The sequence below is a fragment of the Littorina saxatilis genome, linkage group LG8, assembly GCF_037325665.1.
Source record: "Littorina saxatilis isolate snail1 linkage group LG8, US_GU_Lsax_2.0, whole genome shotgun sequence".
Taxonomy (NCBI): domain Eukaryota; kingdom Metazoa; phylum Mollusca; class Gastropoda; order Littorinimorpha; family Littorinidae; genus Littorina; species Littorina saxatilis.
Genome location: NC_090252.1, coordinates 48765700 through 48793657, shown reverse-complemented (window position 1 = coordinate 48793657; position 27958 = coordinate 48765700). Strand labels below are relative to the sequence as shown.

The 27958-nt window shown below is 43.6% G+C and overlaps 2 protein-coding genes and 2 long non-coding RNA genes across 4 annotated transcripts in view; 3 read left to right on the top strand and 1 right to left on the bottom strand.

Annotated features, from left to right (window-relative positions):
* Positions 1-11266, top strand: part of LOC138973752 (transmembrane protein 145-like) — a 59010-nt gene extending 47744 nt beyond the window's left edge. The window contains exons 11-13 of the mRNA XM_070346468.1: positions 2898-2957; positions 4775-4993; positions 7289-11266. Of these exons, the coding sequence (XP_070202569.1) occupies positions 2898-2957; positions 4775-4993; positions 7289-7525 (516 nt within the window). The 3' untranslated portion in view covers positions 7526-11266. The remainder of the gene's footprint in view (positions 1-2897; positions 2958-4774; positions 4994-7288) is intronic.
* A 38-nt stretch (positions 11267-11304) lies between these two features.
* LOC138973759 (uncharacterized) lies at positions 11305-13299 on the top strand. Its single transcript, XR_011458144.1, has 2 exons — positions 11305-12458; positions 12939-13299. It is a non-coding gene; the product is annotated as an uncharacterized lncRNA (long non-coding RNA).
* A 3794-nt stretch (positions 13300-17093) lies between these two features.
* LOC138973758 (uncharacterized) lies at positions 17094-21706 on the top strand. Its single transcript, XR_011458143.1, has 2 exons — positions 17094-20030; positions 20367-21706. It is a non-coding gene; the product is annotated as an uncharacterized lncRNA (long non-coding RNA).
* A 234-nt stretch (positions 21707-21940) lies between these two features.
* Positions 21941-27958, bottom strand: part of LOC138974701 (low-density lipoprotein receptor-related protein 1B-like) — an 82499-nt gene continuing 76481 nt past the window's right edge. Inside the window, exons 18-21 of the mRNA XM_070347422.1 lie at positions 27823-27958; positions 24666-24820; positions 24262-24442; positions 21941-22089 (exon numbers count right to left, since the gene is read on the bottom strand). The exon at positions 27823-27958 is cut by the window's right edge and continues 203 nt beyond it. Coding sequence (XP_070203523.1) covers positions 22085-22089; positions 24262-24442; positions 24666-24820; positions 27823-27958 — 477 coding nt within the window. The 3' untranslated portion in view covers positions 21941-22084. The remainder of the gene's footprint in view (positions 22090-24261; positions 24443-24665; positions 24821-27822) is intronic.

The window sequence follows — 27958 nt, the reverse complement described above, 5'->3', positions numbered from 1 at the left end:
GAAGAAAAAGAGAGCATGACAGGAAAGAGGAACCAAAAATCTACCTAACAGCAAACTAGAAAGCTCCTGCGGTTCCAAAAACAGGAGGGGCCTTTAATTTCATAACCGCAGTGCCCCACTGCGGGAAAGTCTCTTACTTCTGTCGAACAGCCCGAGTTCGTCACCGACTGCGAGATCGAGTGGGTCAGAGTCAAGCTGAAGGACCGGAAGGACCTCCATGTGGGAGCGTTCTACATGCCTGACCGGAACCAGCACGACCTAACCGAGCTTCAAAGGTCGATTGACAAGCTCACCAACAACGGCAAGCTCCAACGAGAAGTCATCCTAGCAGGTGATTTCAACTGCCCCAACATCGACTGGTCCACCCACACCGCTTCCTCATCCGGCAGAGATAACGCCATACAGCAGTCGTTGATCGACATCACCTCATCCTCCCTCCTCACCCAAATCCAACACACCCCCACCCGTGGCCCCAACATCCTAGACTTGGTCTTCACCTCCAACCCCTCCCTTGTAAAGTCCTCTGTAAGCGCCCCTGGCATCTCAGACCATGACATCGTAGTGTCAGACTTCAACACCAGGCCCCAGGTTACCCCGCAGAAAGCGCGCAAGAGCTACAAGTTCAAGAAGGCCAACTGGGACAACATGAAGAAGGACATGGACGATGCAGCCAGCACAGTCGAAGAGGCATACAAGGCAGGCAAGGACGTCAACACCCTCTGGGAAACGTTCAAGAGCCTCCTCGTTAGCTCCATGGAGAAAAACATCCCGTCCTTCACACTGCGGCGACCCCAGAACTTGCCTTGGCTCAACGCTTCCATCAGGAGGATGCTCAAGCGCAAGAAGAAACTGCTAAAGCGTGCAAGGGCTACGAAGAGCTGGTCCCCCTACAGGAACTACCAGAAATACTGCAGACGAGAGCTCCGGCGTGCCGAGTGGCAGTACATCAATGGCACCATCCAAGAGGGACTAGACCAGAACGACTCCAAACCCTTCTGGCGCTTTATCAAGGCTAAAAAGCAAGACTCGATAGGTGTGGCCCCGCTAAAAGAAGACGGTAGACTCCACAGTGATAGCCAGACCAAAGCTGACCTTCTTTTAAAACAGTTCAAGTCTGTCTTCACCAAGAGTACCAGCAACACGCTGCCAAATCTTCTACCACCAACTGCCACCATACAGCCCATCAGTATCACCACAGCCGGTGTCGCCAAACTCCTTCAAAACATCAAACCCAACAAAGCCTCTGGTCCCGACAACATCCCCAACATCGTCCTTAAGACCCTAGCCCACCACATAGCACCATCCCTGTCCGTCATCTACCAGCTCTCATTAGATTCTGGGCGTCTCCCACAAGATTGGCTCAGTGCCAACGTCGCGTGCGCGTTCAAGAAAGGCGACCGTCACTGCCCAGCCAACTACCGCCCCATTTCACTCACGTCTGTCCCCTGTAAGATGCTGGAGCACATCATTAGCCGCCACATCCTATCCCACCTTGAAACCAACAACATTCTGACAAATCTAAATCATGGCTTCCGATCCGGCTATTCCACAGAGACCCAGCTCCTGACAACAACAGAAGACCTGCTATCCTCATACGACCGGGGGCGCCAAGTCGACATGGCCATCTTGGATTTTTCCAAAGCCTTCGATACGGTACCCCATGATCGTCTCCTCCACAAACTCAACAGCTACGGAATCTCCGGCTCCATACTCGCCTGGCTCCAGACCTTCCTCACCCAACGTACCATGCAGGTAGTTGTGGAAGGCACGACCTCCGCCCCAACCACTGTCGACTCTGGAGTCCCGCAAGGCACCGTGTTAGGGCCTCTTCTCTTCCTTTGCCACATCAACGACCTCCCGGATCCAGTCAAGTCCCAAGTGCGCCTCTTCGCAGATGACTGCCTCCTCTACAGGGAGATCGTTGACTTCAGCGACCACATCGCCCTCCAGGAAGACCTGAAGAGCCTTGAATCCTGGGCAGAGAGATGGGGCATGCGCTTCAACGCTACAAAATGCTACGTCATGACTCTAGCACGGAAAACCCCTTCCTCCTACCTCTATTCCCTAGACAGCACCATCCTCAAGAGTGTACCCACGAACCCCTACCTTGGCATTCAGTTCTCGAATGACCTGAAGTGCTCCACCCACATCAACTACATCACTAAGAAAGCTAACAGCACCCTCGGATTCCTCCGCCGCAACCTGCGCCACTGCCCATCAAACTGCAGGCACAACGCCTACCTTGCCCTCATCCGCCCTCTTCTTGAGTATGGTGCCACCATCTGGGACCCATACCTTAAGCAGGACGTCGAGAGATTGGAGCGCATACAGCGGAACGCATCCCGCTTCATCTCTGGTGACTACAGAACCACGACTCCTGGCTTCGTCACTGGGCTCCTACACAAGCTCCAACTACCAACCCTCCAGGAACGTCGCGAACACCTGCGTCTAACCTCCTTCTACAAAGTGGCTGAGGGGCTGGTGCCGGCAATCCCGCCTGACAAGTTCCTGACCCCTCAAAAACCAGGACGCCTCATTCGTCCACGTCAATCTTCCAGAGACTTTAGCACCTCGAATCCAGTAGACAACTACATCAGGAACAATAGCAGATGCTTCACTGTGCCACGCTGTAACACTGAGCAATACAGACATTCGTTTTTCCCAAAGACTGTAGTGGCCTGGAACCAATTAGATGAAGAAACTGTAACCTCGGCATCGACCGAGAGCTTCAAGTCGGCGCTGGCAGTAGCCAGACGACGATAAAGAACTAGCTGCGCACCCCCACTCCGCTGCAACAATGCCAGACATCTGGATGACTTGTTCTACAAGTGCAGCGTAACAGACAGATACAGATACAGATAATTATCTGTACATTTGGTGTTTGTTGTGTGTTCCAGATCCTGACCAGACCCTCGGCTGCCAACACCAATTTCCCCTACACTGTGCGCACTACACAGGTGGGTGTTTATCAGAGCTGCTTGTCTCTTCAAAGGTTTTGCTGACACTAGTAGTATCGCCTTTTTCCACAGTCAAGGCTTTCCTGTGATGCCCTATTCACAGGGAAATAACCAAGTGAACAAGTAAAAGCCCACTGGTGCACAAAATGAATAAATTAAGTAGAAGTGCATGACACTGCATACCCCCTGCGAAGGACAAATCGCCTTTATCTCTCTCTCTCTCTCTCTCTCTCTCTCTCTCTCTCTCTCTCTCTCTCTCTCTCTCTCTCTCTCTCTCTCTCTCTCTCTCTCTCTCTCTCTCTCTCTCTCTCTCTCTCTCTTTTATTATGATGTTCTGCATAATATCCATTGTCTTGCAGAGTTGATGTACTATTGCATAGTATTCTTACTCTAATTGACTTGCAAATTTTTGCTTTGCACCTTGTCATGAACATGTATAAACTACAATGTTTCATATAATGCACGTATGTACATAAACTTACACTGTTTTACCAATTATGTAAGTATTGTAGTAGTAGTAGTAGTAGTAGTTTTTATAGTAGATTTAGTCCCTCTTTAGGGCGAGGGCCAGATACAAAAAAGTATACCAATGCTTATTCTGTTACCCTCGTAAAATAAAGAATTGTCATTGTCATTGTCATTCACACAGTCTCTCTCTCTCTCTCTCTCTCTCTCTCTCTCTCTCTCTCTCTCTCTCTCTCTCTCTCTCTCTCTCTCTCTCTCTCTCTCTCTTGCTTCTGTTTGTCTCTCTTACGTACATACCCACACACACACACACGCATGCGTGCGCATGCACACACACACACACACTTTCTCAGACACACACACTTTCTCAGACACACACACACACTTTCTCTGACACACACACACACACACACAGGTGCACACAAACATGCAAACACACACACAACATGTGCGCGAGAGAAAAGCCACAGAGAAGGGATGACGTCATGATGCAATGACGTCAAAATATCTTGACGTCATCTACTTGCGCGAGCATTATGCCGTAGTCTTGGAAATTCCACCACAACACATTGGCTCTGGGTTGCTTTGGATCAAAAATCGAAGATGTGGTCGACACCCACCGTATTTAAAATACTATGTTCCCAATTTTTGGTGAACTTCCATCACCAACTGTAGCCCCAGCTAGGGCACAAAGAATCCTTCTTTATCATGTGTTATCGGGAAGAATATTTCTGAAGTTGAAGTCGGTATGGTTCGTGGGATACCTCCAGCTTCACTGGGATAAAACAAAATTTTGTAATGTGTTATGGATGTAAGCAGATTCGCGATCGTCAATAATGATTTTTCATGGTGTTTTGTCATTTTTAGAATACAGAGGAATTTTTATTTTAGACAGTTTCAAGCGAGCTATTTTTTGCGGATGTATTTACTGTGCAAACAACTCTAAATATGGCATAAGTGTCACGTGATAATCAACCGTTTGGTTTCGGCGCTAGCTGGAGCAGACGATTTTTTTGACAGTGATGCAACCATATATTACGATCTCCTTCCGGCAGCAGTCCCAAAATTTCGACTTGTTTTGACCTTAGAACGATGTCTTTATCATAACTGTGAAGAACAGAACGGAGATCACTGTCGAAATCAGCCAATCTGCAATCATTTTCGTCTCGCGAACACTGCTCGTGAACAACATATGAGAGATCACTCTGTATTCTGGTTTTAATAGATTCGCGTGGGATTTTCACGTCCGGTCAGAGAGACAACTGGCGATAGCCGTGGAGCGAGGATTATCAGAATGAGGAACCACTGTGTTCTGGATAATGCAAACAATAAACGCTTTATCTTCATTTCAGATCGGGACGATGGCCGACCCCAAAGAAGATGAATCACCGCAATCCAACGGCTCGACCTATCGTATGAACGGGACGTACACGTCTGAGGAGACCCACGTGGGCACGGGGCCGGACTTGGCAGCTCTCTTCGTGGTGCAGGACGCCAGGAAAAGTGGATTTGACGAGAACAGCAACACTGGGGGCCTGGACAACCCCGGCATGCCACCCTCCTACAGCTCAGTGAGTACACAACAATGGAGTCTGGGAGTGAGAAAGAAAAAGACCCAGAAAATATTGTACAGTGGGACCCCCCTTTTAACTCATTGTCTCCCAGGCACGGATATATCCGTACCCACTCATATGGCTATATCTGACCTGGTACGGATATATCCGTGCACCCAATCACTTCAGTCGCTTCCTGTAACGTTGATCTAACGCCTGCATTCCAGCGTGTTGATACACTGTTTCTACACAGTTACTACAATTCTGACTGACCTGCTGCAGCACAGCTGGTCTCAGCAAAAAAAAACTTGGTCAACATAGGTGGGGTAGAAAGAGTTAAGACCCCCTTACCCTCCTCTGTTTTCTCAGATTTTCGGTTCATAATCTCTGTAAATTTACCTCCATTTTAAGACTCCCTCCTTTTTAAGACCGAATCAAGCAGGGGGTCCTACAGTGCTCATTTTCTGAGAAAACACCATAATGATATGTCACATTCATCATAATCACCGTCACCACCATCATCATCTCAGTCCTCTCCTATTGAAATCAATACGATCTCAACCAGCATCATTGAATGCTTATCAGTCAGTCAGCCGCAAGATAACGTATCAGTCGGGCTTTTGAAATTTGGTTAGGTCATTGACCAAAGACCGACTCTCTAGCTGTGCTCGGTTATTTGGTTAGGTCATTGACCAGAGACCGACTCTCTAGCTGTGCTCGGTTATTTGGTTAGGTCATTGACCAGAGACCGACTCTCTAGCTGTGCTCGGTTATTTGGTTAGGTCATTGACCAGAGACCGACTCTCTAGCTGTGCTCGGTTACAGGCAAATCCGGATAAGACGAAATTGAAGGGACCGAATTGTTATTGTGTCCTATCCGAAATTTCGACTTGGTCATTGTACTAAACTTACGTGGGTGACGACATGAACAAAACAAAAGAACAAACGAACAAGAAGCAAGCTGACTGAAACGTCACTCGTGAATTACGTTACTCACCTAATTTTCTCAGCATGTAGCCTACACTCCTCCTTGCTTTTCATTCCGTGAAAGCGAATCACAGGCACAACAGTTTGGAGTTCATTTTTTAATATTTATAAAACCGTGAGAGCACATCACTGTACACATGAAAGTAAAAAACCACCACCATGAAAAGAAAAATGTTTGTTCGATGTAAACACTAAGACTATCGCCGTATGTACACTTGCCAGTCCGATCAAAGCACGCGGTCTCCCTACTTCTTGAAGTCCATGATTGTCGTCTGTTTTCTTCCTTTCAACGCACCTTTCTCAATTTCTCCTTCCAAGAAACTGGCCTGGTCGAGAGACGTTTCATGGACAGTGTGCGTCAACAAAAAGTTTGTCACAGTCTTAATGGCTGCCAGGGCATCGGCGAGAGAGGGTGGCTTTATTTCTGTGTCGTCGTCATCTCCTTTGTTGTCGTCTTCTTCTTCGGCGTCGCCCTCTTTCATCGTGTCGGCAATGTCTTTCACTGACACTTCACAAGTGGTTTGCAAGTCCGCGTCAACGCTGATGTAATCAGCGACAGTCACATTGCTGCATTCCGGCATCACTTGTTGGACTCGAGAGAACAGAGACTCGAGATCAGAGTCTTGTGCCAGCACATCTTCTTCATCACACACGGTGTGTGTCACACTTTCACTGACTGTGTGAAATCCGCCCCTCCTTACTCCTCGCCCCCTCCTAACTTCAGTTCATACTTTATTGCGTGCCGACTGACCAGTCGGTGTGGCGTCCGTGTAGAGAAGAAGGGAATAAGGTTACACAATGCGCTAGTGTGAGACGCCAAGTTTCGTGTTTCGAGTTGCTGTAGTAAATATAGAGTAAACTTTGTCTTTGGGACTGACTTTCTGTTGTGTGCTATCCGTCTTTCGACTTACGTAAGAGAAATCCCATTTCGAGCTCAGGGTACTTTGTACACATAGATAAAGAGGGATGATTCCGGACCAGAATTTCTTTGTGTGCTAAGCGAATTTTTGATTTAACCGTTTATGAGTTAGCTGGATTTGCCTGTATTTGGTTAGGTCATTGACCAGAGACCGACTCTCTAGCTGTGCTCGGTTATTTGGTTAGGTCATTGACAAGAGACCGACTCTCTAGCTGTGCTCGGTTATTTGGTTAGGTCATTGACCAGAGACCGACTCTCTATAGCTGTGCTCGGTTATTTGGTTAGGTCATTGACCAGAGACCGACTCTCTATAGCTGTGCTCGGTTATTTGGTTAGGTCATTGACCAGAGACCGACTCTCTAGCTGTGCTCGGTTATTTGGTTGCTGATTTATTTCCCTTCTTTCAGATCGCTCTGCCACCTTTGAGAGCCCAGGCGCCACAATCCACCATGCCGGGCCCTGCTCGTGGCGCTGCCCTGCCACCGCTGCGTGGCGTGACTCTGCCGCCCTTATCTCCCCTTACGCCCTCCGCCCCTCTCGGCGACAGTAGCCATCACATGGGACTGCCAGCAGTGCCCCCTGGCCTGCCGATGGGTCCAAAGCCGCCTGCGTATGACAACATGTTCATGGTCAAGCAGCCTTGATGAAAATTCACGACTTGCAGGACCTCGTGACCTAGCATAATAGACGATTTTTTGAAATAACTCTGTCGGGTTTACATGTGTTCTGAAAGAGTGAGCACCCTTCACCCTGTGTCTGACATGTCTGAAAACACCTCCGCGTGGAGGGGTTTGGCAGCCGGTGCAGTGAAGATAAAGTGAACTGCCTTGCATTTGCGCAGACAAAATTGCCATGTGCTTCCTGCTACACGTGTTTGAGACAAGCGCTCTCGCTAGTGACTGGCCTATGATATCATGTGGGAAGTAATGTCTCGCTAGTGACTGGCCTATGATATCATGTGGGAAGTAATGTCTCGCTAGTGACTGGCCTATGATATCATGTGGGAAGTAATGTCACGTGAGAAAACTTTCCCAAGTAGCACGTTATGGCAATGTTTGTCTGCGCAAAAGCAAGGGAACTCACTCTTTCACAACCCATACAAACCTGACAGAGTTATTTCCGGAATGGGTCTATTAACACACCCAAGGTAACGGTTTGTTGGGGGACAATGAACTTACGTTAAAGTCCTTAATTGAGCCCAAAGTCGACTTTGTGAAGACATCGCTAAGTCTTTTTACTGAAAACTCAATGCTCAAGCTTTGTGCGGCCAGCTTCGTGAAGTATTCTTTGCGTAGTTGACTTCCCTCGGTTAATTTGAGCCTTCAGAAATTATGCGGATAAAATATGTGGCAACTTTACTTGCAAGACTGATGCACAGAAGCCTTGTACGCCGAAACCCGGCTGCAGCTACTCACTTTCAAAAGTAACACCTCAGGGAAACATTCTCACTTAAAATTATCACATGCTAAACAGCATGGGAAATATGATTTACCCCTACCGATTTTTCTTGTCTCATACACTATACAGCGACAGATTCACAATCACTTGCACCTTTAAAAAAAAAAAGAGAAGTGATTGCGTCTCTTTGTTAAAAATAATGATGGGAGGATACATTTGACGCAACTGTGACGACACTTTTCTTAAATCTCAACCGGAATTTTTTTGTCCCCCCAAAAATTGGAAAACGGAGACTAATAATGGCGGCTACCATGCGCCAAGTCCCAAACCCTACTGCAAGTCGTGAGTAGGATAGACATTTCTTGTGAAACAGAGTTGGCCTTGAGTTATCGTTAGCATTTAGCCTGATACATGTATGAATTGTGCAAAGTCTACTTGAGGAAGCTTGCTGCACGAAGCTTCGGCACTGAATTTTTGGAAAAAAGACTTTGTGAAGTCTTTGCGAAGTCAACTTGGAGCTGAATTGAGGCTGAATGCCATTGTTGCTGTGGTTTGATTGTTATATACATATCAGAGATTCGATACATTCCGGCTGTGTGTTTTTTGATGCGTAGCAAAATTCATTGTGAGAGAGAGTGCCCCTGTGTGAGCTATCGTTAGCATTATAGGCTGAATGCCAGAGTTGATGCGTTTTGATTTTGAAATGCATTTCAGAGATTGGAAATATCCTGACTGCAATGTGGACAGTATCAGCAATTGTCGAAGCTCCTTAATCTCCATGTTTCCCCCCACCATTCTCCCCCCCCCCCCCCCCCCCCCCCCCGGAGCTGCTGTACTCCCTCAAGCAAAATAGACTGTGAGGTGGTGCCCCTGTGTGAGTTATCATTAGCAGTAGAGGCAAAATACCAGTGTTGCTGTCTCTTGATTTTGATGTGCATATTAGAGATTGGATACATCTTGGCTGTGGTTTTCTTTATGCACTGCAAACTTCTATGTGGCCCCTTGTCTGAGTTCTTGTTAGCATTAGAGGCTGAATGCCGTTTTATGTTGCCGTGTCTTGAATTTTATGTGCAAATCGGAGATTATATATATATCGTTTTTCTTTTTTTTTCTGTTTTTTTTTGGCACAGCAACATTTTCTGTGTGCGGCAGTGCCTGTTATTGTTAGCATTAGCGACTTAATGGCAGCGTTGCTGTGTTTTTATTTGTATGTACATATCAGAGACAAACCACACCTTGGCTGTGATTTGTTTTGCTTACATATCAGAAATGGAAAGCATTATATAGCTGTTTTATTTTACATGCATATCAGTGATAAAACACACTTGTTGTTTTTTAACTTTGTTTATCTCACCACAGTCATTTTGTTGTTTAGATTTTTTTTATGGACATATCTAAAATTGAAAGCATTAAAGCTGCTTTTTACATACATATCAAAGATGGAAATGTGACAAGGAGACTACTGCGTCACCCTTATCACAGCAGACTCTGCAGAGTTGTCTGGGGGCTATTTATAGCTTGCTGACTAGACAACTTTGAATTGTAGAGTTTTGTTTGTGAAACATTATGGCTGTTTTATTTTACGTATACATCAGCATATAACACGTCTTAGGTGTGTTTTGATTTGCATACATATCAGAAATGGAAAGCATTATGGCTGTTTTATGTTACATACATATCAGAGGTATAACACGTACATCTTAGGTGTATTTTGTTTGGGTGTATATTCGAAATGGAAAGCATTATTGCTGTTTTTATTTTACATGCATATCAGAGACAGAGATGTAACAAATCTTAGTGTTTTTTGTTTTAATGTACATACAGTATCAGAGATTCAAAACATCACCACTGTGTTTTATTTATGTACATATCAGAGAGAAAATATGGCTGTGGTTAGTTTTACATTTATTTATAGTCAGCGAAGAAAGTTCTCGCAAGAGGTTGATATTGAAATAATAAGTTTATATCCGGAAAACGAGAAATGAAAAAAGATTGAGTGTGTATTCCAAGAGATCCAACTATATATGTGACCCTCCACCACGAAATGAGTCGCATGTCACCTTTGCATGGTTTTCATATTTGTACAGTTTCCTAAAGAGTTATGTATGCTCTATCCAGTGGTGAAAACCGTTTTAGAAAAGAGCGAAAACTGCGTGAGTTATAAGCCTGTGACTAAGGTGACCCTCACATTGTTATCAGACACTCCCCGGACTTATATTAAGCCTAGCGCAGAACCGCGCGAGGTGACATGCGACTCATTTCGTGGTGGAGGGTCACATTTTGCATGCAGGGTTCTAAGTTTTCTAGCTTTCTCTTTGTGTTATTTCCATCCTCCTTCCTACCCACCAGACGCTTGTTCAATGTACACTCATTTTTATCCCCCTTTTTGTTTGTGGAAAATGCAGACCTTAAACTATTGATTTGTATGGAGAATGGGATTTGTATGCAGATCCATGCTAAAAGCACCTTTTCTGTCAGTCAAAGGCATGAAACAGTTCATTATGACGTTTGATGTCGAGATTATAAAATCTTCTTGTTTTAGGAGGCACTCCATTCTAGCCCCCCTCTCTTGTGTGTGTGCATGCTTGCGTGCGTGTGTGTGTGCATAATTCTTACTCTGCTAATTCCTAGCTTTGCTGCAATATAAGTGACATTTTTGCCACTGATGGAATTATTTTCCTCTTCTCATTTTTTCACTTGTCTCATTCAATCCTGAATTATTGTACAGTTGAACCTGTCTTTGTGACCACCTCTCTATTTGTTGGTCCCTGGGGTGGTTGTTACCAACACGTTTGACTGTATGTCGATCTGGCCAAACTGATATTTACAAGTTGAAGAGATGTTCTGCCTCAAGACGGTTATCTACCCTTTGTTTTAAAACTGATATTTACAAGTTGAAGAGATGTTCTGCCTCCAGACTGTTATCTACCCTTTGTTTTAAAACTGATATTTACAAGTCGAAGAGATGTTCTGCCTCCAGACGGTTATCTACCCTTTTGTTTTAAAACTGATATAAATTTACAAGTTGAAGAGATGTTCTGCCTCCAGACGGTTATCTACCCTTTGTTTTAAAACTAATATTTACAAGTTGAAGAGATGTTCTGCCTCCAGACGGTTATCTACCCTTTGTTTTAAAACTGATATTTACAAGTTGAAGAGATGTTCTGCCTCCAGACAGTTATCTACCCTTTTGTTTTAAAACTGATATTTACAAGTTGAAGAGATGTTCTGCCTCCAGACGGTTATCTACCCTTTGTTTTAAAACTGATATTTACAAGTTGAAGAGATGTTCTGCCTCCAGACGGTTATCTACCCTTTGTTTTAAAACTGATATTTACAAGTTGAAGAGATGTTCTGCCTCCAGACAGTTATCTACCCTTTGTTTTAAAACTGATATTTACAAGTTGAAGAGATGTTCTGCCTCCAGACAGTTATCTACCCTTTGTTTTAACGTCTCCTTTTATCTGTACAGTGGAACCCCCCCTTTCAGACCTTATTAACAAATCTGAGAAAACCAGGTCTTAAAAAGGAGGGAGTCTTAAAAAGGAGGGAGTCTTGAAAAGGAGGGAGTCTTAAAATGGAGGTAAATTTACAGAGGGTATGAACAGAAGATTTGAAAAAAACAAGGTCTTAACCCTTACACTGGTGCAATTCTGTAACACATGCTACATAGCCACTGGTGAATTAACAGAGAGAAAAATAAAGAAAAACGGTCATTTAGGTTTTCGCATCCATGGGAGGTAATCGGAACCGACCAAACAGACTGAGCCAGTAGCGCAACATATGTCTTGACAACCAGGTGACAGTATACGTACCGGCACGGTTGGCCTTGTGGTAAGGCGCCCGCCCTGTGATCGGAAGGTCATGGGTTCGAACCACGGCCGGGTCATACCTAAGACTTTAAAATTGACAATCTAGTGGCTGCTCCGCCTGGCGTCTGGCATGATGGGGTTAGTGCTAGGACTGGTTGGTCCGGTGTCAGAATAATGTGACTGGGTGAGACACGAAGCCTGTGCTGCGACTTCTGTCTTGTGTGTGGCGCACGTTAAATGTCAAAGCAGCACCGCCCTGAAATGGCCCTTCGTGGTCGGCTGGGCGTTAAGCAAACAAACAAACAAAAAAGACAGTATACGTACAGTAGCGCGGGATATGTGGCGACAACCAGCCTAAGGGTAAAAGGCAGGAAGTCTTTGATTGGGGGGTCTTAAAAGGGAGGAAGTCTTTGATTGGGGGGTCTTAAAAGGCAGGAAGTCTTTGATTGGGGGGTCTTAAAAGGCAGGAAGTCTTTGATTGGGGGGTCTTAAAAGGGAGGAAGTCTTTGATTGGGGGGTCTTAAAAGGCAGGAAATCTTTGATTGGGGGGTCTTAAAAGGGAGGAAGTCTTTGATTGGGGGGTCTTAAAAGGCAGGAAGTCTTTGATTGGGGGGTCTTAAAAGGGAGGAAGTCTTTGATTGGGGGGTCTTAAAAGGCAGGAAGTCTTAGATATGGGGGTCTTAAAAGGGAGGAAATCTTTGATTGGGGGGTCTTAAAAGGCAGGAAGTCTTTGATTGGGGGGTCTTAAAAGGCAGGAAGTCTTTGATTGGGGGGTCTTAAAAGGCAGGAAGTCTTTGATTGGGGGGTCTTAAAAGGCAGGAAGTCTTTGATTGGGGGGTCTTAAAAGGCAGGGAAGTCTTTGATTGGGGGGTCTTAAAAGGGGGATCCACTGTACTCATATTTTTTCTCAGCCTGCTTTCTCTTTGGTCTTGAACTTGTAGACTTTTGTGCATACCATTCTTCGGCGATATTATTGTGATGCTATTTTGGCTTGGAGATTATTTTTACAGATTTGTTTTGTCATTTTAAAGCATGCAGTTTTGGTGTGTGAAGTACGTCTCACTGTTTAATGTAAATAATGAATTTTAAAATGATATTGTGTCACTATATTATGTTTCGCTCAATATATATATGTGCAAATGTGTAATTTTCTCCCCTTTTTGGAACGTGTCCGTCCTCAACAGCAACAGAAACAATTTTAATCTTAATTTTGTGTGTTTTGTGAATTTTGAAAGTATGGGAGGGTGGGGGTGGTGGGTGTGATGGGGAGTGTCGAGAGAGCACGAGATCTAGAGAAATGTTTATTTCATGAGAGAGAGAGGGAGAGAGAGAGAGAGAGAGAGAGAGAGAGAGAGAGAGAGAGAGAGAGAGAGAGAGAGATAGAGAGAGAAAGAAAGAGAGGGGGGGGGGGAGAGAATTGAATTGAATTGAACTTTATTTAACAAGGATTAAGATTTAAGGCTATGCCTTTTCTTACAATCTGTCCTTGGCAGAGAGAGAGAGAGAGAGAGAGAGAGAGAGAGGGAGAGAGGGAGAGAAAGAAAGAGAGGGAGGGAGAGCGAGAGGGGGAGAGAGAGAGTGAAAGAGGGAAAGAGAGAGAGTTAAAGTCTGTGAATACTGAAGGAATAAAGTTGTTCATTTGGTGTAAATAATTGTAGTCTTGTGGGTGTGTTAAAGTAATGTTTATCTCAAGTGTCTTAAGTTTCTTTTTGAGTAACAATTTGTTTTTAATCATTTGATGTCAAAGTTTGACTTTTGTTTGTGTATTAATTGCACATCAGACACGTAAATCAAAAAATACAATATACCAAACATTGTCACCTGTTTTCAATATTTGAAGAAGATCTTGATTATCACTCAAAGACAGTAAAGATGTGCGTATCGTCAAGACGTGTATCTTTCATTATAATTTTTGTAATTTTTTTCCAAAACTCTATGTTTATAAAACATTCTAAATGAGCAGCACTAAATTGATTTGGAGCACTAACACTTTATTGTAAATCAATTTGGTACATTTTACATTATTTTAAGTAGTATTTTTCATCTTTAATTGAAAATAAAAGTGTTTTATGATCTTCAACAAATACTTAATTGACACCTGTGCTCTTTGAAAATGTGCTTACATAATAGATTTGACAGTACAGTATCAGTATATGTGTTACATTTTCAACAGTATTAATTGACGATGTGACCCCCCCCCCCCCCCCCCCCCCCCCCCCCCCCCCCCCCCCCGCGGGTTAGGGGGAAGAATTTACCCGATGCTCCCCAGCATGTCGTAAGAGGCGACTAACGGATTCTGTTTCTCCCTTTACCCTTGTTAAGTGTTTCTTGTATAGAATATAGTCAATGTTTGTAAAGATTTTAGTCAAGCAGTATGTAAGAAATGTTAAGTCCTTTGTACTGGAAACTTGCATTCTCCCAGTAAGGTAATACATTGTACTACGTTGCAAGCCCCTGGAGCAAATTTTTGATAAGTGCTTTTGTGAACAAGAAACAATTGACAAGTGGCTCTATCCCATCTCCCCTCTTTCCCCGTCGCGATATAACCTTGAATGGTTGAAAACGACGTTAAACACCAATTAAAGAAAGAAAAGAAAGAATTGACGATGTTCGGAAACAACTCTGTCAAGCTTTTAGGGGCAGTGGAAGAGTTGATTTTCCATAGTAACACTGAGTCAAGCCACATGTGAAGTTGAAGGCCAACGGTGTGACTGCACGTGGCAAAGATCAGTCGCAACTGACATCCCAGTGAGGATTAGATTCGGGCGGGGATGTAGCTCAGTCGGTAGCGCGCTGGATTTGTATCCAGTTGGCTGCTGTCAGCGTGAGTTCGTCCCCACATTCGGCGAGAGATTTATTTCTCAGAGTCAACTTTGTGTGCAGACTCTCCTCGGTGTCCAAACACCCCCGTGTGTACACGCAATCACAAGACCAAGTGCGCACGAAAAAGATCCTGTAATCCATGTCAGAGTTCGGTGGGTTATAGAAACACAAAAATACCCAGCATGCTTCCTCCGAAAACGGCGTATGGCTGCCTAAATAGCGGAGTAAAAAACTGCCATACACGTAAAATTCCACTCGTGCAAAAAACACGAGTGTACGTGGGAGTTTCAGCCCACGAACGAAGAAGAAGAAGAAGATTCGATCCTTTCTGCACTGTCCGCTCATTATTAAGGCGGTCCTTAATTGAGCCCAAAGTCGCCTTTTTAACAAAGTCTTTTTTTTCTCAAAAACTCAGTACAAAAGCTCTATGTGGCCAGCTTTCTGAAGTCTACGTCCGGTAGTCGCCTTCGCCCAGTTTATTTAAGGCTTATCGCTTTTTTCTTTCAAAAGTACGCTAATCATCAATTGCAATCAACATGGCAGACTGTTGTGATCAGGTCCCTCAGTGCACAGATAAAACGAACACATGTTGAAAAGTCACGTGTTTTTTGACTCGGTGCTTGCAAGGAAAAGAACCTCCGCCACAACTCATTAAAACCCGACAGAGTCATAATTACCCCCCGCGGGTCAGGGGGAAGGATTTACCCCTCCCTGGTCCCCCCGCGGGTCAGGGGGAAGGATTTACCCCTCCCTGGTCCCCCCGCGGGTCAGGGGGAAGAATTTACCCGATGCTCCCCACCATGTCGTAAGAGGCGACTAACGGATTCTGTTTCTCCTTTTACCCTTGTTAAGTGTTTCTTGTATAGAATATAGTCAATTTTTGTAAAGATTTTAGTCAAGCAGTACATGTATGTAAGAAATGTTAAGTCCTTTGTACTGGAAACTTGCATTCTCCCAGTAAGGTAATACATGTATATATAGCTATTCTGATGGACACGTGGGGGAATTCGAGGGCTGTGATTGGATGGTCTCACACATCCCTTTTCCGATCATCAAAGCATAACGCTACGAAAGTTGGCCATTTTTGCCGATATCCAAACGATATCGGCAATAACAAAGACGCATGGTTCCGGTTTCTTCCACGTGTATAAAGTACACGCATACCTCGCCAGGTTTGTTTCTGTCACTCTGTGACTAGTCGACAGACGATGCCATTTGCTTTGTGTGTGTTTTTGTTGTTGCTTACTGTACATGACATACATTACGTGTAAAATCCAGTTCTTTAACAGGCAACAAACCTTGCAAATTTCCAGAAGCTGCAATCTGAAGCGACCTATCTCGGATTCTAGCAGACGATCTCTCCAATGTTTAACACAAAATCAGCAAACTCTCCTGTCACATAGAACGTCCATTGTATAGTGCAATGTTGAAATGAAGTTACCGGTCTGAAACATTTCGTCGTTTCTTCTGAGACAATCTTTGTTCTCTTATCATCTACAGATTTACCGCTGTCTTCACCACGCGAATTCCCAACAGAAGTCAGACTTTCGAACATACAATCTACGTAGGCAAGCATGATACGTCATGACGTCATATGATTGCTAACATATAGACGTAATGCTAAGCATCCGGTTATCTCGAGTTTTCTCCGTAATACATGTCCGGGGTTTTTTCAATGTTCGGTTATTTCCGTGGCTTCATGCGGAAAGGGAACCGTCGTCTGCAATCAACGACATGGACCATTCTGGTACTTGTCGCTGACAAAAACATGATTCTAACACAGAATTTAATGTCAGAATAGCTATATAAACGCTATTGTGTTTTCAACGTAGCAATAGGGTCCGATATTTAGACTCGAACAAGTATAATGCGACTCGTCTTCGACTCGTCGGCATTATACTTGTCTCGTCTAAATATCGGGCCCTATTGCTACGCTGAAAACACAATAGCTGTTAATATTGTACTACGTTGCAAGCCCCTGGAGCAAATTTTTGATTAGTGCTTTTGTGAACAAGAAACATTTGACAAGTGGCTCTATCCCATCTCCCCCCTTTCCCCGTCGCGATATAACATTCTTGGTTGAAAACGACGTTAAACACCAAATAAAGAAAGTCTGTTCATCTTTGAAGAAAACCTATGCGATGTGATGTGATGTGATGCAGGGCCGGACCCAGGGGGGGGGGGGGGGGGTGGGGGGGGGGTTCCAGGGGTTCCGGAACCCCACCCCTGGAAAAAGCATGTACCTTGCTTTGAGTTTTTTTAGTTTTTATATTTAGTCAAGTTTTGACTAAATATTTTAACGTAGAGGGGGGAATCGAGACGAGGGTCGTGGTGTATGTGTGTGTGTGTGTGTGTGTGTATGTGTGTGTGTGTAGAGCGATTCAGACTAAACTACTGGACCGATCTTTATGAAATTTGACATGAGAGTTCCTGGGTATGAAATCCCCGAACGTTTTTTTCATTTTTTTGATAAATGTCTTTGATGACGTCATATCCGGCTTTTCGTGAAAGTTGAGGCGGCACTGTCACGCCCTCATTTTTCAACCAAATTGGTTCAAATTTTGGTCAAGTATTCTTCGACGAAGCCCGGGGTTCGGTATTGCATTTCAGCTTGGTGGCTTAAAAATTAATTAATGACTTTGGTCATTAAAAATCGGAAAATTGTAAAAAAAAATAAAAATTTATAAAACGATTCAAATTTACGTTTATCTTATTTTCCATCATTTGCTGATTCCAAAAACATATAAATATGTTATATTCGGATTAAAAACAAGCTCTGAAAATTAAATATATAAAAAAAAAATTCAAAATTAAATTTTCCAAATCAATTTAAAAACACTTTCATCTTATTCCTTGTCGGTTCCTGATTCCAAAAACATATAGATATGATATGTTTGGATTAAAAACACGCTCAGAAAGTTAAAACAAAGAGAGGTACAGAAAAGCGTGCTATCCTTCTTAGCGCAACTACTACCCCGCTCTTCTTGTCAATTTCACTGCCTTTGCCATGAGCGGTGGACTGACGATGCTACGAGTATACGGTCTTGCTGAAAAATGGCAGCTACTTGACTAAATATTGTATTTTCGCCTTACGCGACTTGTTTTTTACTAGTTTTAGCACCAAAACAATGCTGCTCTTAACCCTCAAAACAAGGCCCAGAATGCACCAGATTGCACAGATTTTAACCGTTTTTCAAAAATTTTCCGGGGGAGCATGCCCCCGGACCCCCCTAGTTCGCCACTTCGCTGATTTGCCCCCCCAAAAAAGGAGGAAACCCCCCCCCTTACAACTCAGTTGGTCCCGCCCTGTGATGTGATGTGCATGCTTTGCCCTGTCTTTCCTTGAAACTGACCAATGTTACACCCTACAGGTATCGACCTTTACCTGTGAAGAAGTACATCGACTTAATTCTTAGCATGTTTACCCACCCCCACCACCCCCCTCCCCTCCCACACACACGTGTACAGAAGAACTCTTTTTTTAAAGACCTCCCAAAATTAAAAATCTAAAAAAGAAAAGTCTTGCAATGGAGGTTCATTTGCAGAGGGTATGAACAAAACAAGCAAGGTCTTAAAAAGCGGGAAGTCTTAAATTTTTTTGGGGGGGAGGTGGATGGCCATGTTGGGTTTGATGCGTGCATGCCTGGTTTTCTCCTGTAGATGGGTGTCGGCACAGAAGGTCTGCCCGCTGTCCTCAGCCAACATGCTCCGTCTTCATGGCAGCTCAGCTCAGGTTCTCTCCTCTAGATCCGCCGTGTTTCGCCTTGGGGCTTGCGCTGCCTAGTTGATAGGGTCACCTCGTAGAGGATGTGGTCATAGACCACGCACGGTATTTGTAAACAGGAATTGCTTGACAAGTGGCCCCCTTCATCCCCACCTTCCTCGTCCTGATATGGCTCTGCGTAGTCGGCTGGACGTTAAGCAACAAATAAACAAACAAACAAACCACGCATGGTCGGTCTTGTGGGATAGGGAAACGTTATGCTAGTCCGGAGGGATTACGCCACAATGGCCACCTCGCGAAGACCCAGGGTCCTAGACTAGGGAGGTCCAAGGGGGAGCACCGGAAGGGCTACCCCTCTACCCGCACCTCCAACACAATCCCTTCCCCTGGTAGCTTCATCCCCACGGAGGAAACAGAGCTACCTGCAACACCCCGGGGAGGGGGATAAAATGGGGGTCCCATGTATTTTAAACTGTTCAGCATGTTGATGTGCATTTTCTCACCAGCATTATACACGCTGTTAGATCCACATAGATGTCCGATACATTTAATTTGATTTACAATCTGGGGTTGAATGGCAAGTCAAATTCCAACGAATAGTTTCACCTCAAACTCGTTCAGGGAACGTGTTTCAGTCTATGAAGTGTTCCTCCTTCCTCTTGTTTTAAAGGCCTACCCGTGAAAACAGAAAGCTCGACGGCGGATGAGTTGGAATTTTTGAGTCACTTGAGAAAATGTGACTCTATGTAATCGGTCAGTGTTAGTCTGTCCGGCAGGCCGGCTGTCCGTCCGGCCGGCCGTCCGGCCGGCCGTCCGTAGACACCACCTTAACGTTGGACTTTTCTCGGAAACTATCAAAGCGATCGGGCTCATATTTTGTTTAGTCGTGACCTCCAATGACCTCTACACTTTAACGATGGTTTCGTTGACCTTTGACCTTTTTCAAGGTCACAGGTCAGCGTCAAAGGAAAAATTAGACATTTTATATCTTTGACAAAGTTCATCGGATGTGATTGAAACTTTGTAGGATTATTCTTTACATCAAAGTATTTACATCTGTAGCCTTTTACGAACGTTATCAGAAAAACAAGGGAGATAACTAGCCTTTTCTGTTCGGCAACACACAACTTAACGTTGGGCTTTTCTCGGAAACTATAAAAGTGACCGGGCTCAAATTTTATGTGAACGTGACTCATTGTGTTGTGAATAGCAATTTCTTCCTGTCCATCTGATGCCTCATATAATATTCAGAACTGCGAAAGTGACTCGATCGAGCGTTTGCTCTTCTTGTTTATAAATAAATTTCCGGAAAAGGCACGGGTGCCTTTTACGAAATTAAATCTGTATTGAAATACCACTGTGCACCGAGAGCGCCCATGCTATTCATTTTGGGTATGTGACCAAGTGGAGGGATGGTCTTATCCCATGTAAAAGGTATGTGACCAAGTGGAGGGATGGTCTTATCCCATGTAAAAGGTATGTGACCAAGTGGAGGGATGGTCTTATCCCATGTAAAAGGTATGTGACCAAGTGGAGGGATGGTCTTATCCCATGTAAAAGGTATGTGACCAAGTGGAGGGATGGTCTTATCCCATGTAAAAGGTATGTGACCAAGTGGAGGGATGGTCTTATCCCATGTAAAAGGTATGTGACCAAGTGGAGGGATGGTCTTATCCCATGTAAAAGGTATGTGACCAAGTGGAGGGATGGTCTTATCCCATGTAAAAGGTATGTGACCAAGTGGAGGGATGGTCTTATCCCATGTACAATCCTGACCAGATCTGAGGCAGTGAGGCAAACTGATTTCACGGCGCGGAGTGGGCCTTTAAACAGTGATTTAATCTTTTATCCAATATTACAATACAAGTTAAACATTCAGAATGAAGAACAGGCTATAATCCTTCTTTCTGTTTGTAGGGGAAAGGCTCCTAATATGGACCGGCTCCTAATATGGACCACCTCCTGTTCTGACAAACTAACGGCGCTTGAGCGCTCAAAGCAATTTCATTCGCTGTATTCACCCTCTCTGGATAAGTTGCACATGTCAAAACAGTTGCAGAAACACAAACCTGAAAACCGTTAGGCTTTTTCGCTTTTTTTCACTTTTGGCAGCGTTCACTCTAAATTTGCCGCCTAAAACGGACTCGTTTCTGTCCACAACCAAAGCTTTCATAACACAAAAATGGCTATATATGACAGCTAAGACAGTATTTGTTACATTTTAACAGTGTGTACCCCGAGTTTCTACTGCAAACAAAAAATAATAGCAAAACCTCAAAGTATGTGTGAGTCCCCTAATATGGACCACCTTCAACAAATCGAAGAAAATAAAAACTAAAGGCAATTTTAATTAATTCATTAAGAAGCTTGCTGAAAATAACCTATAACTAGCCCTCGAGATTTCAAAAAAATATAACAAATAGTCTTTTTTTTGTGGAAGTTGATAATTTCACTTATTTTCACTCTGTTTTTGATAAGCTTCTTCAGTTTCCTGGTGTGCTTCAAATAATGCTCTCATCAACCCGAAACAGCTAAATCTAAAGCATATTTGAATTAGTCTGACTTGCACACTAAGTTGTATCATGTTATTTTGAAGTATGGGGGGCTTTTTACAGTGATTTGTGAAGGCCGCTTCACTGGTCCATATTGGGCGCCCAGGCTCCTAATATGGACCATTTGTGATTTTTTCTGTATTTAATTTTTGCTGAAGGTCTATCAAAGCTATTTCACTCTAATTAGGCCTAACGGTTAAACTAAGAGAGAAGGACTACCAACCACAAAATGAAACTTCTTCGCAAGAAAACAAGCTAGTTATCAGCAATAAACAAAAAGTGGTCCATATTAGGGGCCCTTCCCCTAATTACTGTGTGGTAACTGATACTGTCTTACTAATTGTTTGTTTGGTTTTGTGTGTACCTTTTTGACTCACCTGAGTAATGAGATGTGTTGTGTTATATGAGAAGTCTAAATATAATCAGAAGCTGTTGTGATGGTACACATTCTCTGGATCACAGTGTATGTTGTATGTATGCATGCATGAACATTGACAGTAAAGGTTTTGAATTCAATTATGTGTTTGAGTAGGGGCGTGTGTGTGTGTGTGAAAGCCTCCCCTTCCTCTCTCCAACTGGCTCATCTGTCAATCAAAAATGAAATAAAAGGCTTACTGTGCCTTTAATATAGCTTCTAAATAGAGAGTTTTATACTAGTCGTTTGGCCTTTCAAATAACGTAATACGATCTCTTTAAAAAAAAACAATTTGAACACACTAACAAACAAACACAAATAGGAGAGCCATCTCGTCTGCTTGCATTGACAATAATTTATTATTGATAACGTCCAGCCAAAGAGACAATCTCGTCCTGCTGTTGTTACTTCAGAATGTCGGGTCAGATATCCATTGCGTTTGTCCAGGAGAGTTCACCAGGCGTGTGTCCCGTGGAGGTTTATTCTGGAACAATATTTATTTGGATTCACAATTGTAGTTTTAAAAAATCAAAATCTTAAAGGCACAGTACGCCTCCCGTAAACCATCACAGATACTGTCAGGCTTTTACACACAGTACAAACACCCTTCCATTTGAACGCTCACCAAACGGGAACATCCTAGGTGCCCTACGTAAAGAGCGAGCAATGTTCAAAGAATTACTTTTGCGGATTGTCTCAAAGACAATCGGACCGTGGTGCGTTTTGGCGCTAGACCTAAATTTCAAAATCTAAATAATAAATTGACAGCTTGTTACACAAACATTCTTAGATCATAAAAGAATTCTTTTTTCATCAAGACAAGATCAGAACAATTCGAAGTTTTGAAAGTTTGTTATGTAATGTATATATTGTGTGTGATACGTGGAAATGTGATACTATTTATTTGCATGTAAGATACAGGTACAAATGTGATAATTGTAGGCTTATACTAGTGATTACTGTGTGTGATACATGAAATGTGATATGAATGCTGTTTTTATATGTTATACTCTTACTTTCTCCCAAGCGCAAGACAAATTCTTCTATGAAAATTGAAGCCAATAAAATTTGAGTTGAGTTGAGTTGAGTTGAAAAAAGAAACGCCCGGAAGCAGGGTCACGCAAGGTCGTGGTTCTCGTAGCAGACGACGGGTTATGTCTATCGCCAGTTCCTCTGAACAGTCAAAAGCCATCGCGAGAGTTCTTTTGAACCACAGCCGTTTGTTTCGTGCATAGTCAGAGGTACATAATAACGTGCTATTGCAGATAAGCTCACAGCGAGTCGCATTCAAATTAATTACTAACTGACGACTGCATTGTGAAAAAGGGAAACTGGTACACACGGGTTCACGATGGCTCAGGGGTAAGATAAACCACGCAAAAACAAATTCTTTGAAAATTGCTCGCTCTTTACGGAGGGCACCTAGGATGTTCTCAAGCGGTGAGTGTTTAAATGAAAGGGTGTTTGTACTGTGTGTAAAAGCCTGACAGTATCTTTTTGATGGTTTACGGGAGGCTTACTGTGCCTTTAAGTAGGTACTGCGTTCTCGCGCTACGCGGAGACGAGTGTGACCCGTGTTGATTGGCGATGACTGTTTTTGTTGTTGATCTGTAACTTTGATGCCGACAGCTTGACTACATGTTTGTATATCGCTTCACGCGACTTATTAACAACCAAAAATAAGTCTTGTCCGGCGCTTTACGCACTAATCTCGAGAGTCTGCCTGTTTGTCCCATGACTGTCCCAATGTAAAAAACGTAGAATCGCTTTGTGACAAAATACACACTGACAAACACACTTGATAACTTTTTTTTAAATAATCATATTTTTCTCGATTTTTGACCAGACATACTACAAACATAGCAGAACATGAATCTGAAAACAGAAATTCTTTAGCAATAAATCCTTGGTTATGGTGCCATTTTCCGTAGACTGACTAGGCAAGAGAGTCTGCCTGTTTGTCCCATGACTGTGGGATGCAATCAAACCGGCAGGGCAAGCTAACTTTTTTATAACGCAAGTTCTGATAACAGCTCCACGCGCTTTTCAATTCCAATCATTAAAACCAGACACAGACATGCAACTTAAAACTATCATAGCAACAAGGCTAAGCACAGTCTTCAGCAGCACAAACACAAAATCAATTATTGAAGAATAATGCAATAATGCGTGCTTAAAATAAACACGCACACCAACACACACACACCAACACACATACACACTTACCTACACATACAAACACTCACACACACATACATACACACACACATACAAACACACACACACACACACACACACAAACACTCACTCTCACACACACATACACACACACACACCCACGCACACACACACACACACACACGCACGCACACACACACACACACACACATACACACACACAAGCTCACAAACACGCAAACAACCACACCATCAGACACGGACACAAATAAACACACGCATACACCTACCCAGAACAACCCCACCCCCTTCACCCCCTCCATACACCACACAATCCCCCGGGCCCCCACACACATACATCCCGACCCACACACACACATACAGCCCCCCACACACACACACATACAGCCACACACACACATACAGCCCCCCCCCACACACACACATACAGCCCCACACACGACACACGGTTAATTACTTATTTCAAGGCGTGTTCCAGTCAACCGTGTGTTTCCGGGGTTGACAATCACATCGTAATTGTAGGTTCCTGCGACTGTGGGCATCGGTAGATTGCGAGTCCAACACGTTCCTCTTACGTATGCGGTTGTGTTCGCCACAAAACTTTCTGTGGAAAGCGATCCCTTTTTTTGCGTTTCAGTCTGCAATATAGTCGGCCTTTTTATTCTGGATTATCGTACTCGTGTGTGTGTGTGTGTGTGTGTGTGTAGTGTGTGTGTGTGTGTGTGTGTGTGTGTGTGCGTGCGTGCGTTCGTGTGTGTGTGTGTGTGTGTGTGTGTGTGTGTGCGTGCGTGCGTGAGTGCGTGCGTGCGTGCGTAAGTGTGCGAGTGTGCGTTTGTGCATACGTGTGTTTGTGTTCAGTACCCCATTTCCATTAGTCACAATCCAGTAACAGCTGTAGTTTCCATCAGAAGCGTACATCTTCTCCACGTCACACGACGCTTTCACTGTCCAGTCCTTCCTGTCTGGGGCTGCAAGGTTTATTGAGGCCGTGCAGTTGGACAGCCTGTCGGCCTTGTCTGTGTCAAAAATATTTGTCATCATTTTCACGAGTTTTCATTCACAAGCACCTGGGAAATAAATCTCATATTCCCCGGGGAATAAATCCCCAGTTACCATAGTTGCAGGAAGCCCTATTACATGGATAATCAAAAGCAAACCCAATAGAAACGCTCGAGGATTCTTCGGCTCTTTTCATTGGCGTTTCCCCAGACCTAAAAAGACGACACGACACTGCTTTGCAAAGTTCCAAAAACCAACTGGCAAAAGTAAACAAAAAAACAAAACTACTTCAATAAATTCATCACAAACAAATGAAACCTACCGATATGTTAGGCCTATGTCTTCTTACAAAGTCATGGAGTGCGTGTATCTTTGTGTGAGAAACACGAACGTCAAGTTAAAGTCAAACCAATTGACCCCTGACACTGACACACATTTTGACCCGTGCACAAGAAGTTGTATCGATAAACGAAGCACAGACATGATAAGAAATAATGATAAAAGCAAAGAAAATAGCAACAAGATATGCAAACATCTCACAAAGCCGACCAACCAGATTGACAGGTCAAATGAAAAACAAAGAGGTACTGAGTCGGAAACAAGATCGCGATTCGTTCCTTCGCTGTACGATGCAAATCTTCTGTGACCTTTGACGCAACGTAGCTTCCACATTCGATTACAAAGCTTAATACTCACAACTAAAAGCCGAGGGAGTGGAATACCGAGATGAACAAACAGAACTGTGCATCCTCAAACCTGACATATTCATCCCAACATTTTATGAACTCAAAAATACAGAAAGTTGCTTTCACACGCCAGCTTTGATTGCCAGTGGTTATCCGCACGGAACTCGTGTGGTTATCAGAACGGAACCCGTGTTTCAAAGCATGGCTCCCTGTGTTGATTGTGATCTTATTTTCTCACAACCAAAATGATGACAAAAACGATGTTTGGTGGTTTGTTGTCAGACCAGATTTTTTTGTCGGTCCTCGGGGGGCATTATCGACTTTTGTTTTATATTTATTGACCGCGGCCTTCGGCCTTGGTCAATAAAATAATATGAAACAAAAGACGATATGCTCCCCTTCGGACGACAAAAAAGCTGGTCTGTCAACAACCCATCAAACATCTTATAATGTTTGTCAACTTCAGTTAATAGACGAAATCCGATAATGCTGGTCAATTTATAAACATTTTTTTTTTCTCTCATAAAAACGATCCAAAAATAATTTCATCTTGTTCTTCATTGCTTTTTAATTCTAAAAGCATATAGATATGTTATATTCGGGCAAGCTCTGAACATTAAAAATATGAACATTATTATCAAAATTATATCTCCGAAATCGATTTTACAACAATTTCATCTTGATATATTTTTTCTCGACACGTCTGTCAGAATTTGCTATTAAACAGTCGTTAGAAATAACTCATACTGTCAGTGGCTATGATGACAAAAGCCTCCGAAACGGCTTCGCCGACTGAGACGGGAATTGCAGGGTATGTTCTTTGCCACTCGAGTCGTGTAATAGGGTATTTTGAAAAAAGCAAACTTAAAGGCACAGTGCAGCTCACAGCCTTCGTTTTGCGTTTTTGTTGCAGCTGAGTGCATTTACAGTTCAAAAATCCTCCTATGGTAGTAAAACAAACCCAAAACTAGCCAACGACGACATCTGTGAATCTCGACGACAGTTTCTTGTTTACGCGAGTGCATAAATTAACCTAGTTATTACGTGGTGTTTGGTCGGAGTTCGATTCAACTGAGTGATTGCGGCCTCCATTTTGTTTTACACAAACTCATGATGATGTCTGACATAGTTTGCTAGTGACGTGTCTTTGTGTGCATGATGTGGTGATCTACCTGATGTAAATTTAGATCCAAAAATAGGTCAAGACCAGCCGGGTCCGAGTACGAAATTAATTCGTAAAAAAATCGCAGTTCTTGACTCTTTGGGTGCAAGTCAATGAAACTTGGTAGTTCTTCTAACGGATAGCTGCCTGAGGTATGACTAAAAGCCCCAGGGGCTCCGTGCACCTGGCTTTGACAAGTTCAATACCTTTAAAAGGAGTCGTTATAAACAGCGGACAAAAGCAGATTTCCTAAATCTGTCGCTCTCTGCTCAACAAGAAAAAACCGAAGCAACCGAAACGCATGTTCAACATGGTTTATCTTGTGAGAGTGTTGTGTGTCAAACGCATTTGACCTGTGAATATTCATCACGTCAGGTATGTGACTGATTGGCTGAGCCAGATCACAAGAATTCTTTGACTGACAGGAATAATCAGGTAGAAGCACTCAAGTTCCCATTGCGGCTGTTCTGTCTAATTCGCAGGGTCGCTTCAAAATTTCTTTTGGTCGAAATAAACGGTAATAAAACCGTTATTTATAATATGCTGACTGTTAGCAAATGATAACAGACATGTCTCACAAACAATATCAGCATTCGCCTGCAGGCTCATGCTTGATATATTTTTTTCGACATAGCTGTTATCATTTGCCAACAGTCAGCATATTAGAAATAACTCATACTTGTATGATGACAAAAGCCTCCGAAACGGCTTCACCGACTGAGACGGGAATTGCAGGGTATGTTCTTTGCCACTTGAGTCGTGTCATAGGGTATTTTTAAAAAAGCAAACTTAAAAGGAGTCGTTAAAAACAGCGGAAAAAATTATATTTCCTTTGAGCTATCGAGGACCCTTCCTGTCTGGGCTGTCGAAACTTTGCTTCATCTGTCTCAGCACCTCTTCAGTTTTGACGTCATGTCATTCGTCATAATTATGTTCGTAGCGTCATTGTTCAGTCTCTTAATTTTTGTTGGCAAAGCCTTGGTCTCGGATACAAAGACGGTCAGTCACGGCAAGCCCAGCACGTGTGTGTGTACGCGTGTGTGTGTGTGTGTGTGTGTGTGTGTGTGTGTGTGTGTGTGTGTGTGTGTGTGTGTGTGTGTGTGTGTGCGTGCGTGCGTGCGTGCGTGCGTGCGTGTGTGACACGGACTTTGCAAGACATTGAGTGACTTACACACGACACGGACTTTACAGCGTGCTGAAAATGTGTTGTGATTTCCCCGACAGATCACAGTGCCAGCGATGCTGTTTCTGTTGTTTTGTTTTCCATGCTCGCATGTGACGATCAGTGTGCTGTTGCTGTAGTTTGT